Below are 16,450 nucleotides of genomic sequence, written 5' to 3'. Positions count from 1 at the left end.
GAATTTTGGTTCTGTTTATCCAATTCACCCATTTGATCCTGGCTTCTCCTAGTTGGATTCCACTTGACATGGCCTCCCTCAATGGTATCTATGTTTTGTATCTCTCTTGTGTAAAGAAGTGCAGGCCAAACTCTTGAGAGTTCGATGAAATATACCAAAAATGCAAGGTTGTGACTAAAAAGGATGAGCAAATAAACATTTTAAATGATCTAAAATGTTGATGGCATATGATCACTCTGTCAGTTTAGGCTTTAGTTGACACAAAGTGAAAGCTAGGTATTCACTGATTTTGGGGTGGTGGGATGGGGGTGTTTTGAGAGAAATAACTGACGCATGTAGCTTCACCCATTTGGCAAGCAGTTAGAAAATTAGATATAAAAACAATTGCAGATTGTAATTCTGAAACTTCATGTTTTGAGCCATTCGCTATCAAATACAGAGCTTTGCTGCTTATTGTAATCTAAGTAACAGTAACTAAAGCAGATGTTGTCCACGTGTGTCGAATAAATTATACAGGAATTTCTGTACTGATTTTAGTGTTACTTTTTACTTAATTCCAGTGCTTCCCTCTTCTAGAATGACATGAAGCATAAACTTAGATTATACCTCTTCAATTTATTGTGTTAAACTTATCTTTGCATAATGCTTTTACAACCAATTAACAAATCTATCATCATTTAAAGTACATTTGTTGCTAAACAATTCGGGGAAATCTAAGTAAAATAAAAAGAGTCAGTGCTGGAGAAGCTCAGCGGGTCTGGCAGTATCTATGGAGGGAGAGAAACAGAATTCATGTTAGTCGAGTATGACTTGTTCAGAAATCCAAAAATGTTAACTTACCTTTTCTCTTTCTGCACACTCTGCCAGACCTGATGAGGTTTCTACCAGTACTTTGTTTTTATTTCAGATCTACAAGACCTGCAATACTTTGCTTTTATTTTACTAAATCATGTAGTTTGATTTAACTAAAATTATGCCATTTTAATGTTGTTTCCTGTTTTTGACAGTTATTTTGTTTCCAAAGGTATCAATTCTTTTTCTTCAATCGATTATTTCTTTATTGCCTTGGGCAGGTTGGAAAACTTCTTGTTTTAATGTTAACTTGCTTATCAGATTTCTGTAGCTCAACCATAATCTTCTGGCAATGTTTTATTGTTCACTTGTATTATATATCTTATTGAAGTCTTGATTGTTTTGTAAAAATAAAAACTATTTAAACTTATGACAGTGTGAAAAACTAGCTATTAGAGGGAAAAATCAATGGCTTGGTGTTCATAACATTAACTCGCACATGTGTATTTGTTTCTGTTATTGAAGGTGGGCTGAGGGAATGCTTTCACTTCTGTTTAATGGTCTGCTTGTTTGTAAACAGTATATCAATAACTAATGAATGGATTTCAAAGCACTTAATGCAAATGATTTGGACAGAGAGAAAACTAATCGATTTTTGGCGACAATGTGGAGCTGGATACTGGAATTTCCTACAGTATCTGTTGACATTGAAAGATGGAATAAATTGACTTTTATATTTAACATCTATGTTAGTTTACTTTGTTACGGCTGACAAATATGAACTAAGTTTTCAGACCAGGATGTTAGATATGCATTGGTCTTAAGCCTCAATGAAATGGTAGCTCCTAATATGGTTTTTTATTTCAGCTTTGTAGTTGTAGTCAGTCCAAGAAAAGCTTTAAGCAAAAACTGTAATTGTAATATATTGAGTTAACACATTGAGGTTACGTGCTACACTGGGTGCCTTCTTATGGAATGTGCAGTTAAAGGATTATTTTGTTGTGACAGCATATACATATTGTATCTGAAACTTGAAAGGATTCAGAAAAGATTTACGAAGATGTTTTCAGGGTTGGGGAGTTGGAGCTATAGGGAGAGGCTGAATAGGCTGGGGCTGTTTTCCATAGTGCATTGGAGACTGAGGTGTGATCTTGTAGAGGTTTATAAAATTGTGAGGGGCATGGATAGAGTAAATACACAAGGTCTTTTCCCTGGGATGAGGGAGTCCAGACTAGAGGGCATTGGTCTAGGGTGAGAGGGGAAAGTTTTAAAAGTGACTTAAGCGGCAACTGTTTCATGCAGAGGGTGGTTTGTGTATGGAATGAGCTACTGGAGGAGATGTGGAGGCTGGGGACAATTACAGCATTTAAAAGGTATCTGGATGGGTATATGAATAGGAATGGTTTAAAGGAATATGGGCCAAGTGCTGGTAAATGGGGCTAGATTAATTTAGGATATCTGATTGGCATGGGTGAGTTGGACTGAAGGGTTTGTTTCTGTGCTGTACATCTCTATGACTGCATAACTCTAAGTGGACTTCAAGTTAAATCACAAACAGCCTTATATTGGAGCCATATTTGCTGTGTGACATCTTGTTGTTTTTTTGTCTGGCTTACAGTCTTTTATTGGGCTATTATAAGTTTTTTTTAAATTTTATCAAGTAGAAGTCTCCTTTGAATGTATTTTAGAACTCCATTTTCATGTTGGCTACTGGGAATTTTATTAGGGTTCAGTTTGGGAGTGATTTAGTTATTTGGAAATATAGGTTGCCATTCTCCATTTTGTAACTAAAATGTGGTGTCAAGCAGCAGAGATGGCATTTCAAATGCCAATGCCTGGGTTGAGTTTCCTTGCATGATTATCCATTTTACATACCATGCAATAGAGCAAATCAAATTATGTGGTGAATAAAAAGAATGTGGCATCATAGTGGCTCAGTGGTTAGCACCGCTGCCTCACAGCGTCGGGGACCCGTGTTCGATTCCAACCTTGGGCGACAGTGCACGTTCTCCCCATGGCTGGGTGGGTTTCCTCTGGGTGCTCCGATTTCCTCCCACAGTCCAAAGGTGTGCAAGTTAGATGAATTGGCTTGCAAAATTGCCCATAGTGTTCAGGGATGTGTAGGTTAGGTGCATTAGTCAGGGGTAAACGTAATGTAATATGGTAGGGGAAATGGGTCTGGGTGAGTTAGTCTTCGGAGGGTCGGTGTGGACTTGTTGGGCTGGACGGCCTTATTCCACACTATAGGGATTCTATGATTCTATGAAGATTGAAGGTTTGTATGCACTTTTAAAGGCCAACTGGGCACCACTTAACATTCTGCTAGCCAGGGTGCTTGGTGTAACTTGAGGTGGTTACTCCCAACAGACTTCAAGAAACAAGTTACTTCCTAAATTTAGTGATGTTTCCTTAAGTCTGTTATTGAATGGAGTCACTGATGGAAGGGATAACCTTTTTCTGATGGATGGCACCAGGAAGCCAACCTAATAACCTTCTGTTACTTAAGACCAAATAGCATTGCAGGTAAGTGGCATTGGCCTTCTCCAAAGGAACTGGCTCCAATTTGCACAGAATTGAATGATCTCCTGTGCACCACAAAGGTTAGTGGTACTATCTTCTCTACACTATCTCACTCCCAGAGGCATCACTCGCTCTCATTCTGTCACTGCATGGGCATCTCACAAAAACCCATGGCCAGCAAGCCTCGCATGTATGTGATATATATTGAAGGGCTCACAGCCCCCATTTTATACTCTCAAACAATTTGGGCACTGTGCTTCCTCGGGTTATGTATGTTTACCAAGCGCTTCTGCTCTCATTGTTTTCACACTTAAGTCTTCACTTTACCTGACTTCTGGACAAGGTGGCAAAGGGGACCAAGGGTACTAGACATGAAAATCCTTGACTCCATTGAGCAAAGGGTAATACTGCTAGCTCAAGAAGACCAGGACCATTTTCGTGGTGACGGAGTGAACGGAATTGGCCAGCAGCTTAATAAGCAGCCATGCACTTTGCACACTGCTCAGAGGTGCATGCAAGAAAATATTGGTCTGCATAAGCTATTATGCATTTTCACAAATTAATTTTTTCTTTTACTCTTCTGTAGGCACTAGTGGCACCCAGTGCAAGAGGCTGCAGCCCTAGTCTCAGTGCCAGTTCCACCTCTGAGGAGTAAGCCTTTGAAGCATCAGAGGACCCATCAATCAGGCATTCACCTGCATCTTCCACTGGCACAATCATCTTAGTGGCTCTTGTAGCCAAATTAGACTTGGGAACACAATCTAGTGAGTGCATCACTGACCTGCCTCTCCAGCTCATGGATGAAGAAATACTTAAGGTCTTTGATACTTGGAGTGTTGGAGACCCAGACTCCAGCTGAGCGCTGTCCAGCACATGTGACTCCATACTCTATTGTAAGTGATATAGTCAACTTGCAGAAAGAGTAAGGGGAACTTCAGAACCAGAGGGCCTTGGTAGACTAGAATGAAAGATGGAGGAATCCCTCAATGATCTCACTACTGCAGTGGCCGCATCATGCGAGTGCTTAGCTGCCTTGAAAAAAACACTCAAGGGGCTGCTGGATGTATACTTAGACTTGCACTGCTATTTTTTTCAAACCATTGATGCTCATGGATAAGGCATCTCAATCTAGGTGGTGTTGCTGCTTAACCCAAATGAGAGAATGAACAACAGATTAGTAACCTTGCAATTTGTTCTCATGACACTCGAGGTACTCTGCCCCTCCACCTCCTCTGTCCCAGTGAGTCCATTGCCTTCAACAGCTTAGGTCAAGGGCAATGACTCTGCGGGATGTCCTAAGCAGACTGGGTTTCCTAGGCCTTGAGTCCAAGGAATGTCCACCAAAGTCTTCAAAGTCACCAGGTATATCAATCCTTTGGACGTGCCTATTACTCCTGCAGATGTTGGACCTGTGCCTGGACTCTTGGAGAGAGGGAAAATAATCCCTGAGGGTACATTGGTGGCACAGGCATTTATTCTTTGTGATCTGTACTTTTATAAGTATGTATTCACTTGCACTGTTCTAATATTTGTATTTTAATGCTGACAATAGAAGTGAGAGTCCAGAGCATCTATTACCAGCAAAAGAATGTGCTTTGTTTCAATTGCCACACCTTAGTATCTTTGTCATAATCTGCTAAGTGGGTTACTGCAGATCCCCTCATTTGTTAGGGAGTCACACATGTAATTGGGGGATTGCAGCCTCATTCCTGATAAAGGGCTTATGCCCAAAACATTGATTCGCCTGCGTCTCGGATGCTGCCTGACCTGTTGTGCTTTTACAGCACCACATTCTTGACTCTGATCTCCAACATCTGCAGTCCTTCCTTTCTCCTCTAGATTGCAGTCTAGGTGTGACAGATTATATCTAGGGACACTGAACGTTACAGTAAGTGGAGGGGGCTTGGGATGTCCAATTGATAGGTCCTGCACATGCACCTTAGGGTAGTTTTGGAGAAATCTGTCATATATCTATAAGTTCCAGGAAGGAAAGATCACTCTGGTGTCTGGTCCAGGGCAAAGTTTGCACACATGCTTTAGCTTTCATAGGGGTGAAAGTCAGCATTTCATTGCATAGATAGATCAAACTGAAGAATGCTTCATCCATTACAGTGTGGCCTTACTGCAAACAGAAGGCTGATGCCAACTATGCAAATAAAAGATCAACAGGAACGAGAAACATCTCAAATAGCAATGCTGCAGAAACTCAGCTTGTTTAACAGTATCTGTCGAGAGGGGAAAAAGCAATGTTACCCAGTATGATTCTCTTGTTCATTTCTAAAGTCAAAAAATAATGCTGGGAATAGTTAGTACACTCTAAAACAGTAATTATACTTGATCAGACTATTAAACAAAAAGTATTGATTTTAAACAAAATAAATTATGGGATTTTTGTCTTGCTTTGTATGAAAATTGATCACCATGGCAAGTTTGAGATGAGTTTATAGAATGCACCAAATTAGCCTCCATTAATATTTTGTGGTGCTGCTTTATTGTTAGTCAATCTTGGGTTCATGTTGTGTAATGTAGCAGGGTTACTTGGCTAAGGTATGGTCAAAATAGCAGTGGGAAACATTTAAATAATCATTCACAATGTTTACTGAAAACATATTTCATTAGAAAACAAAAAAAATTGGCACGAAAGACACATCTGTGGACTATTTAAGAATTTGAGGTAGTATTTGATTTAAAAGGATTGGTTTAAAATACTGCCAAAAAAACAAGAATGAGTTTGAGGATGGGAGACTTCGAGAAACCAACCAAAGAGTGCCAAAACATTGATTTAAAAAGGAAAAAGTAGAGAATGAGATTAAAAAAGCTGGTAAGAGCATTTATTTTAAGTTGTGAGGTAGCGAGGTAACTGAAGTAAGTGTTGGCATTTTAAAAGCAGAGACAGGAAAAATGAACAGATATTTTGTTGGTTTCTATATTAAAGTCATGGGTTTCATTCCAGAAATAGTAACCCAGAGGTTATGAAGAGTGAGGAAATTAATATCTACAGAGCAATAATGTTGGTAAAACTTGAATTAAAATCCAACAAATTCTGGGCAGTAAATGCATTCATTGCATTCTAAAAGATAGTTGCAGAGACATGCTAGCTATGATTTTCCAAAATTTGCTTAGAATTAGGAATGAACCCTTCTGATTGGAAGTTGGTAAAGTAACAATGCTTGTCAAGAAAGTAGGGAGAGAGATAATTGGGAAATAACGACAATTTAACCTAACATCAAATATTGGAAATGCTGGAATCTATTAAGGAAGTCTTAATGTGCTTTGAAAAGCAAAATATGATTAAAACAAGTCAACATGACTTTACTAAAGGGAATTCCTGTTTGCTCCATTTACTGAAGTTTGAAGATATAACTTGAGAGATAAAGAGGAACCAATAGATGTAGTATACATAGATTTCTAAAGGGCATCCCACATGTATCGCATATGCTAGTAGGTAGGATAAGGGCTGTTGAATATGGGATAGTATATTAATACGGTGTTAAGATCCCAGCTAGTAGTAAACTGGACAAGTTAGATCCTTGAAGAAAACCTGGCTTTATAGATCAGATGTTTAATTTTTACAGTTGGTTACCATGGAGGATAGTCACTGAAACATTGAGACAGCAGATGCTCTTTAAGAAAAGAGCATTTAAACAAAAAAACTGCTCAGTTGGCTAGCACATTTTTGAAATTACAACTGGAACTATACTTCACAAAGTATTTCCTTGGCTGTAAAATGCTTGAAGATATCCTGTGAAACACTTTATTTTGCTTTGATTTCTACTGTAATGGGGATTAAATATGCAGCATTTAGGTAATGCACGGCAGTGTGAATCATTCTGTTAAATTGCTCAAAATGCGACCATTTGGCAACTCCTCAATTTGTAAATGTTTGCTCTTGTTCCAAAAACATTTAAAAATTACTTGGGGCAGTGTTGAAGGAAATTTGGTTTTGGCATGAAATAATTCATCACCTTGAAAGTGCAGCTGTTTTGTGGAAAGCTCACAGCTGAAATTAAAAGGCACCTGGAAGCAACTAAAACATCACCTTAACTATTGCAGTTTGTCATTCTCCAGTATTAAAATTTCCATAGGGCATGTGGTGGCAGAGTTGGGTTTATTAGTTTGTTTTACCAGAAATAGTTGAATGTGCCATGTTTTTGTTTCAACTGTGCACTTATAATCTAATTCAGTTATTTGTGCTTGGATGTATAAATTGTATAGAAATATAGCAAAGCTTACTACAAGAATTTATGATTGTGCTTGAGTAATATACATCTGAAGTGTAAAATACTCTATCTTCATGTAACTAACCAAGTGTGCAACCAACCTTGGGTAGAATAGCAGTTAGCATTGCTCCCTTACAGCGCCAAGGATTTGGGTTCAATTTTAACCTTGGGCAACCGTCTATGTTCTCACGAATCTGCGTGGGTTTCTGCTGGATGCTCTGGTTTCTTTCCACAGTCCAAAGATGTGCAGGTTAGGTTGATTGGCCATGCTAAATTGTCCTATAATATCTGGGGATGTACAGGCTAGCTGGATTAGTTTTATGGATTTACGGGGGTGGGATGTGTATCTGGTTGAGATTGTCTTCGGAGGGTCAGTGCAATTTCAGTGGGTTGTATGGCCTCTATCTGCATGGTAGGGGTTCTGTGATTACTTATTACGATCAAATGTTAGTGATTAGTTGCTGTAATTTGTTTAAATTGTTTTGAAAGAACTGATTAGATTGAAACAAAAATCCTTTCAGTGGTCTAAAACATACCTTAAACATGTTGCTCAAGAAACTCAGCAGGTCTGGCAGCATCTGTGCAAAGAGCAGGGTCAGCGGTTCAGGACCGTCCTTCAGAATGGACATAAAATACATCTTCTGTTGATTAGCAAGTTAAAAATGAAAATATGCACTCTTTTTAAGTTTCAAAACGTTTGCAAAGTTCTATCTTGTATTTTATTTCGAGCCTTGATTTAATTCTTGTCCAATAGCATTTTCAACCTGACTCCTTAACTATTTGTGCAATAGTGTGAATAAGTTGCTTCGGTATTCTTGTGGGAACAATGCTATTCAGACATTACCAATTTGCATTATGTCTCAGAATTCAGCATTAGTATGTGTTGTTGTGCCTGGCCCCCCACACAACTGTCCACCTGTATCAGAAGTATTACTGTCGTCTTCAAGTGTGGCAGTACCTGATGCAGGCCTACTTTAGTATAATTTCATAACTGTACCTAATAGGACGGTTGTTTTTCACACTTTTTTTTAAAAAAGTAACTTTGGCGTTTACTATATAACACCTCATTTTGTATTAAGAGTCAACTGCGTGCATCCTTTTTGATGTTGATATAATCATAGAAATGTACAGCATGGAAACCGACCCTTCGGTCCAACTCATCCATGCCGACCAGATATCCCAACCCAATCTAGTCCCACCTGCCAGCACCCAGCCCGTATCCCTCCAAACCCTTCCTACTCATTATACCCATCCAAATGCCTCTTAAATGTTGCAATTGTACCAGCCGCCACCACATCCTCTGGCAGCTCATTCCATACACTTACCACCCTCTGCGTGAAAAAGTTGCTCCTTAGGTCTCTTTTATATCTTTCCCCTCTCACCCTAAACCTATGCCCTCTAGTTCTGGACTCCCTGACCCCAGGGAAAAGACTCTGTCTATTTATCCTATCCATGCCCCTCATAATTGACTGTGTGGAGTTTGCACGTTCTCCCCGTGTCTGCGTGGGTTTCCTCCGGGTGCTCCGGTTTCCTCCCACAGTCCAAAGATGTGCAGGTCAGGTGAATTGGCCATGCTAAATTGCCCGTAGTGTTAGGTAAGGGGTAAATGTAGGGGTATGGGTGGGTTGCGCTTCGGCGGGTCGGTGTGGACTTGTTGGGCCGAAGGGCCTGTTTCCACACTGTAAGTAATCTAATCTAATCTAATCTAATCTAATCTAATTTTGTAAACCTCTATAACGTCACCCCTCAGCCTCCGACACTCCAGGGAAAACAGCCCTAACCTATCCAACCTCTCCATTTAGTCAAATCCACCAACCCTGGCAACATCCTTGTAAATCTTTTCTGAATCCTTTCAAGTTTTGCAACATCTTTCCGATAGGAAGGAGACCAGAACTGCATGCAATATTCCAACAGTGGCCTAACCAATGCCACAACATGACCTCCCAACTCCTGTACTCAATACTCTGACCAATAAAGGAAAGCATACCAAACGCCTTCTTCACTATTCTATCTACCTGCGACTCCACTTTCAAAGATCTATGAACCTGCACTCCAAGGTCTCTTTGTTCGGCAACACTTTCTTGGACCTTACTATTAAGTGTATAAGTCCTGCTAAGATTTGTAATCTGAGAGTAAGTAAGCACCATCTATTTAAGTCGGTGTGTAAAATTTTGCATTCCTGAAATTTTTTGTAGCAGTGGAGCTCATAGTGGTTTGCTGCTGCTTACCATTTCTAAATAACATTTAACCTTGAGATTTTGCAGTGATGTACTAATAATAGTAATAATACATTGTAATTAGCCTCATACAATTTCCAGTTTTACTGTTCGTTTTATAAGAGCCTTTTTTATAAATGATAAGCCCTGTTGCTGTCTGTATTTAACAAAGGTAGTGATTGACTAAGAAGACAATTTGTATGTTTGTGCAGAGGACAAATTGACTAATCCCGTTAGTTTTCAAATTGCAGTTTTCAGCATGTTGTTATTGTGAAGGGGTTATGACTTTTTTGGGCACAGTTTTCCAATTAATGGTTCCAAATAGGATATCCCAAATCGTTAAGTTCCCAGGTGAGGAGGGATGAACTGGCTTGCTTGTTTCACCCACCCCCTTGATTGGTGGTGACAAAGTTAACTTAAACGTGACTCAATTCCTTGTGGAATTTGCCATCCTACAGCAAATGCATTTGTGTTTAAAATGAGGAAATTTAACCAGACTTTCTTTCTTTAACAGAAGTGCATTATATTTAGTTACTTCACGTCACAAGAGAAAGTAATGCCAAACACAACCTCTTGTGCTCGAACAACATTCATTTATTTCTTCTTTATCTACAGTGCAGGTGTGTTTGATCACTGCTGTAAAGCTGTGATCTTCTCAACAAACTAATATACATGCTACCCAATCAAGCCATTACACCTATAAACCAGGAGTTGTTGTCAATGTCTCACCCTTTTTTCTGTTTCTCTGGTAATACAAACTCTTGTCTACATGAAGTGGCTTTCTCTGAGAGAATTGGGTAGTCAGCCTCTCGTTATATCTTCCTTTTTAGTTGTTTTTCATTTCCTTGAGTTTTTACAGGTGTGAAGTTTTATGGGGCTCCATCTACAGTGATATTTTGGCTGCAGCAGTTGTCTTTTTATAAAAACACTTACGGTTGTACTGAAGTTTCAACCCCATATGCACTTGGGATTCTGATCTATCATTATGACAAAATAGATGAGTGAGTTGTTTTGTTTTAATACTTTTGAAGTTTTATTTCATATGTGACTTTTATTTTTAACAGGCACCACAACAAGATACGCAGCATTGAGCCAAATCATTTGAGCTACTACCAGTCCCTAGAAACACTCGACCTAACCTACAACGAAATTACTGAAATCCAAAATAATTGCTTTCCATGGCAACTCAAAATTAAAGACCTGTGAGTACTTTATTCTCTGACAGTTAGAATAATGCACAGGCAGTTGGATGAAAGTGCACAACAGTTTTTAACTTTTGAATCATAAAAATATTATTGTTATTCATGTCATTACTTTGTTTTGTTTGTTCACCGCTCCATCACCCACCACCCCAGAACCACCAAAACCTGCCCCCAGGTCTGCCATTGCAATAGTAAGAAAGTTTATACTGAATATACATTGCAGAGCTGCTTCAGTTGTCTGTTTGTCCACACTTGCCATTTTTATTTTCTTGGGTTTTTTAAATCTTTTTGAGTGAGTGACCATTTATTCATTTGTGAAACTAAGCAGAGAATATTGAGTTCCTATTTGCCAAAAACACTTGTGCTACTTGTATTATAACTGTGCTGCTAAAGTAGCTGTAACATATTGAGCAAGACACATCTCTTAAAAGTTGCTTTCATTTCTTGAATGCACTTTCTCCTATGTAAAGTGACAGGAATGTCTATGAGCTGCTTTACTTAGGGCCAAACACAAACCTAAATATTTGATAACTGTCACTCTTGTTTTATAGTGAGTTAGTTACAGGTTGAAAATGCTGTGGACAAGATGTGTGCAGAAACTAGACTAGCATGAGGGAGATACAGAAAGCTTTAGAGTACTATTGAGTAGGAACTTGAAAAAGGTGAGGATGCAACACAATATAAGCAAAGTTAAAGGGTATGATGTGAAGGAGGTGGGGAGGAGAAATCAGTGTAAAATAGAGCCCAGGCAGACTCAAATTCACATTTGATTTATTTGAAACAAAGATAGAGATGGGAAGAACTTGGATAATGAGTAATCTTTTAAGGGATTGTATGGGCATTGTGGGGTGAAAACATAATGTTGGTGAAGTTGACTCCTGAAATTTGATGTACAGAACATGCCTTACATCCTGAAAATGCCAAGGCTGTAGCCAGTGGAACATCAAGATGGTAGTGGCAGGTAAGAAGGACCGTGTGAGTAATGATGAGATGGAAGTTAACAAGAATTAAGAAGGGAGGAATAATGCAAGTGATTGTGTCAAGAATCGAAGGATGGGGGTAAGAAACAATAAGAAAATGGCACCTAGTTTTGTAAGAACTTTCGGGGGGGAGAAAGTATTTCTGGATTATAAAGGTATATTATTGCCAGTTCAGATCTATAGACATACACTTCTCATTTTTTTATATTAGAAAATGATTTATTAGGATAAATCTGAATTAATTTAAAAATATAAATTTTCTGATTGCCATAAAATATTCCATTCCTTCATCCCAACTTATCAAATCAACTTTAACATTCTAACGTGACGATGAGCAACACTTCACTTTTATAATTCAGTCTTTATGGCAAGACTCGACTGCGGTAGAGTTAACAGGCAGAGCACAACATGAATAATTTGGAGTCATCAAATGAACTTCAGAAGCTAGATGTCTGTAATCAGTTGGAAAGTTCAATGGCAATTATAGTGCACAGATGTTTTGACAGTGCAAATAAATTAGCAAAGTTAAAATGACAATACATCAAAATATGAAAAAGAATTCAGTAAATCTGGCAACTTGTTGGCTGTCACCTGGTTATTCAAGGGTAGGAGACAAAAACAGGTACATCTGTCATTGAGAAAATGCTAGAGTCCATTATAAATGATGTAATAGCAGAGCATTTAGAAAAATACATTAAAATGAAACCAAGTCAACATGGCTTTGTAAAAGGGAAATTATGTTTAACAAATTCATTACAGTCCTTTGGGGAGGTAGCGAGCAAGGTAGATAAAGACAACCAGTACTTATAAAATGTTTGGATTTCAAAAAGGCATTTCATAAGATACAGTACATAACACTACTTAAGGCAAGAGCCCATGGTGCTGGGGGTAGAATATTAGCATGGATAGAGGATTGGCTAACTAATAGAAGATAGTGACTTGGAATGAAGGGGGCATTTTCAAGATGGCAACTTGTAACTGATAGACTGCCACAATGATCAGTGCTGAGCTACTGTTCATTAAAAGAAATATTAATGACTTGGATAATGGAAGTGAATCTTGTATTGCAAGTTTGCGGCTGACACAAAATTAGATGGGAAGGCAACTAGTAAGGATGACACAATGAACTTACATAGGGGTATGGGCAGGCTGAGTCAGTAAAATCTTGGGAAAATGTGAGGTTATGCATATTGGCAGGAATAACTAAACATTTTACCCTAATCTTCCAGAACAAGAACCAGATTCTTGTGCAGGAAACAAAAAAAAAGTGGCATTTTTTGGAACAAGACAATGAAATTTTCTTGGGGCTATAGGAGAGAACTGGAAGAAATTTGTTTGAGTCAAAAGAATACAATTTATAATCGTTGGATTGGGATATCAAAGTGATATTGATTGAGTGTTAATACTTCCTAAACAAAGTTCTTTTCCACGTCAATAAGATTAGGATTAAAAATTTTTTTTTAAGAACAGAGACTTATTTCTAATTTCCAAATGGATGGCACAAATAGGGAAGAATAAAAAAATGTTATTTTTAAATATGACAAATAAAGGGGAGAGCAGATCCATCTTGGTAGAATTGGGAAATGATCTACTATTTAGTAAGGCTAATGAAGTTATTTTGGCGTGACTAGTTTTAAAATATTTCTGATTCAGTGTTACTAAATATTTGAAGCAGTAGAAAATGCAGAGGTATGGAATAGTGTGGCAGTTTTAGATTTCCCTCCATTGAAGCGCCAGCATGTCCTAATCTCTGAATTCTTAGTTGAATTGTGTGCAGATTGGCATAAGGATAGATTAGAAACTTAAATGCATTGATGAATGCATAGGAGGAATGAATTTTGATTCATGGGACACTGGCACCATTACTGGGGAAATAGGAAGCAATTTAATCAGATGTGCTTCTACCTAAGCTGGGCTAAGTCTGCACATTGCTGTGTAAAATACTGTAAAACACCTGTGCATTTAAATATATTGGCCACGTTCAGCAAGATAGGCAAGTATCAGCATTCTGATAGATAAAATAACTACGGTTGTAGATAACAATCACAAATTTAGATTTTTAAAATAAAAGAAATTATTGAATTGAGGGAATAGAAATTGACAAAAATAAACTAGTGATTAGAGTAACATCAGTGAAAAATAAAAATAAAGCTGAAGATATTATCTTTGAATAAACAAAACAAATGAATTAATAGCATAAATAAAAATTAATTCATGCATTAGTTTTAAAAGAGTGGCTGTGTCATGACCAAAGTTGGGAATTAAATACTCCAGGATGTTTGACCTTTAGAAGAAATGAGTAAATGGATTTGGGAGAGAGTGGCCTTATTCATAAACCTGGGATCACAAAAGTGGAAGCAAAGGGTCTTACCTTAGAAATTCCAGGTACTGAATCAGTTTAGATGGCACTAAGACACAAGCAGAAAAGAATTGTGGAATAATTTATTGGCCTTCCAGTTCTAGTGTTGGGCAGAATATAAATCAGGAAATTAGCTTGCAGCAAGAATAATATGGTAATTACAGGGGTCTAGGGGACTTGATAAAATTGATCACACCGAACTTGGATATGTGGAAGGGCAATTGTGTGTTAACAAAGCTGTTAAGTTTTTGAGATAAGTAGTGGGACACATAATGGGGAACCAGTGAATTTACTGCATTGGCATTTTTTTAAAAAGCATTTAATGTCGCATGAGATTATTACACATGGAATTGTGGGAAATCCATTGGCATAGATTGAAATTGACAAAACAGTAAGTAGTATATCAGTAATTTTCAGATTGGCAGGCAGAAACTATTTGAGGTGCTACATGGGTCAGTACTTGAATAGGAGTTCTTTGCAGTGTGTAAAATGACTTGAATGAAGGGATCATGTATAATATATTCAGGTTTATTGACTATGCTAAGTTATGTGGGAAAGTAAACTTTGAGGAGGCCACAAGGATATAAGAACATGGCATACAATATTTAAAGTGGAGAAATGTGAAGTTATCTGCTTTGTTAGGAAAAGTACAGAAGTAGAATATTTTTTTAAATGGTGAGGAGAAGAATCTGAGTCCCTTTTATACATACAATCAGCAAGCAGACTTAGCAAATAACGAAGAAAGCTAATGTCACAAAGGGATTGCACACAAAAGAATGCAGGCCTTGTTATGCTACACATTGAGTACTGTAGCAGTTATACTTTGCTTATTGGTTTTGGTAGGAGTGCAACAACAATTCATTATCCTATGAGGAGAAACTGACACGTATCAATTTTATCAACAGTTTGGAAACATGATTAGTGATCGCATTGAAACATATTGTGACACAACTACATCAAAAGTTACTGGAAAAACTCAGTGGCTCTGAAAGAGGGTTGTTGGACCCAAAAAGTTAACTCTGCTTTCTTCCCTCAGATGTTGCCAGACCTGCTGAGTTTTTCTAGCAACTACAGCACCTGTAGTTCTTTGGGGTTTTTTTCAGGTGTGGAATTATTGTGTTGGAATTATTCCAACTGCAAATCATAGGAAAAACTACCTGCTTAACTGTTCGTGCTTGATATGGGCAGTTTTGCAAAGCTGACGCCTGAAACCTCCATCATCGATAACCCAGCAGGCCTAGACACAATGCACAGAAAGTGAAGTCATGTGTTCTTGCCAAAAAAAAACACTATGCCAGAATTGCTGCGAAGCAGGAGACACCCTGAATTTTAAACTACAAGATCATTTCGGTAGAGCTGCTGTACCATTTTCTGAAAGTATTATATAGTTTTTTTTTGCAATTCCTTTCTGTTTCTTATCACTTAGTTGCAAATGAATGTAATGACTTTTAATTTCAAATATTTAACTGCATTGTTATTTAATGATTCGAAGTGTAATTAGTTTTCTTAACATTGTGTCATTTAATAATTAGTGAATGCGTGTGGGTGAGAGAGATAAGTGAATATGGGTGTGTGGTAGCAGGTGCAGCCTAGTGTCAGATGTAAGACAGGCGATGTCAGTGGTATAGTTAGAGCAGATTTTAAGCCCCCTAATATTTCCTGGTTAATTATTTGTGGAAGTGAGTCAGAATCCTGTGAAGTCCCCAACTCTAACTCAGAGTTGAAGATGTACTTAGGACAGTTCCAGGTCAGGGCAATTACCCATCAGAAGTTTAAATCAGTCAGACAATTTATGCACAGTTAATATGTCTGAGGCTTCAGATGCACATTTTTAGACAACACTGGTGTAATGGCTGTTTGAAGATCTGGGCTATAATTCTTGAGCTATATGGTGGATTCTAATTGGATAATTCCCCAGTCTAGAATTAGGAATTATGTGTTGGAGATCAGGAGAAATGTTGTTCAGAGTTGTGAATCTCTGAATATCTGCAGTGGACCATTCCAGTCACTAGTTTCAACAAAGAGATGGGCAAAATGTTTGGATATCAGGCAATTTAAAAAAAAAATCAGAGGATAATAGGGATAATTCAGGCATAGAATGCTGAGTAGAAGATCAACCATGATGTTAATGAATGACTGAACTCAGCCCACTGCAGCTCCT

The 16,450-nt window shown here is 38.0% G+C and overlaps 1 protein-coding gene across 2 annotated transcripts in view; it reads left to right on the top strand.

Annotated features, from left to right (window-relative positions):
- lrig1 (leucine-rich repeats and immunoglobulin-like domains 1) overlaps positions 1-16,450 on the top strand; it is a 121,269-nt gene that overhangs the window by 62,663 nt on the left and 42,156 nt on the right. For both annotated transcript variants that reach the window (XM_043708289.2, XM_043708290.2), the window contains exon 4: positions 10,813-10,950. In XM_043708289.2, the coding sequence (XP_043564224.2) occupies positions 10,813-10,950 (138 nt within the window). The remainder of the gene's footprint in view (positions 1-10,812; positions 10,951-16,450) is intronic.

The sequence above is a fragment of the Chiloscyllium plagiosum genome, unplaced genomic scaffold, assembly GCF_037043375.1.
Source record: "Chiloscyllium plagiosum isolate Xiang-an unplaced genomic scaffold, Cpla_swu_hap1 HiC_scaffold_14, whole genome shotgun sequence".
Taxonomy (NCBI): domain Eukaryota; kingdom Metazoa; phylum Chordata; class Chondrichthyes; order Orectolobiformes; family Hemiscylliidae; genus Chiloscyllium; species Chiloscyllium plagiosum.
This window is presented reverse-complemented; position numbering and strand designations above follow the sequence as displayed.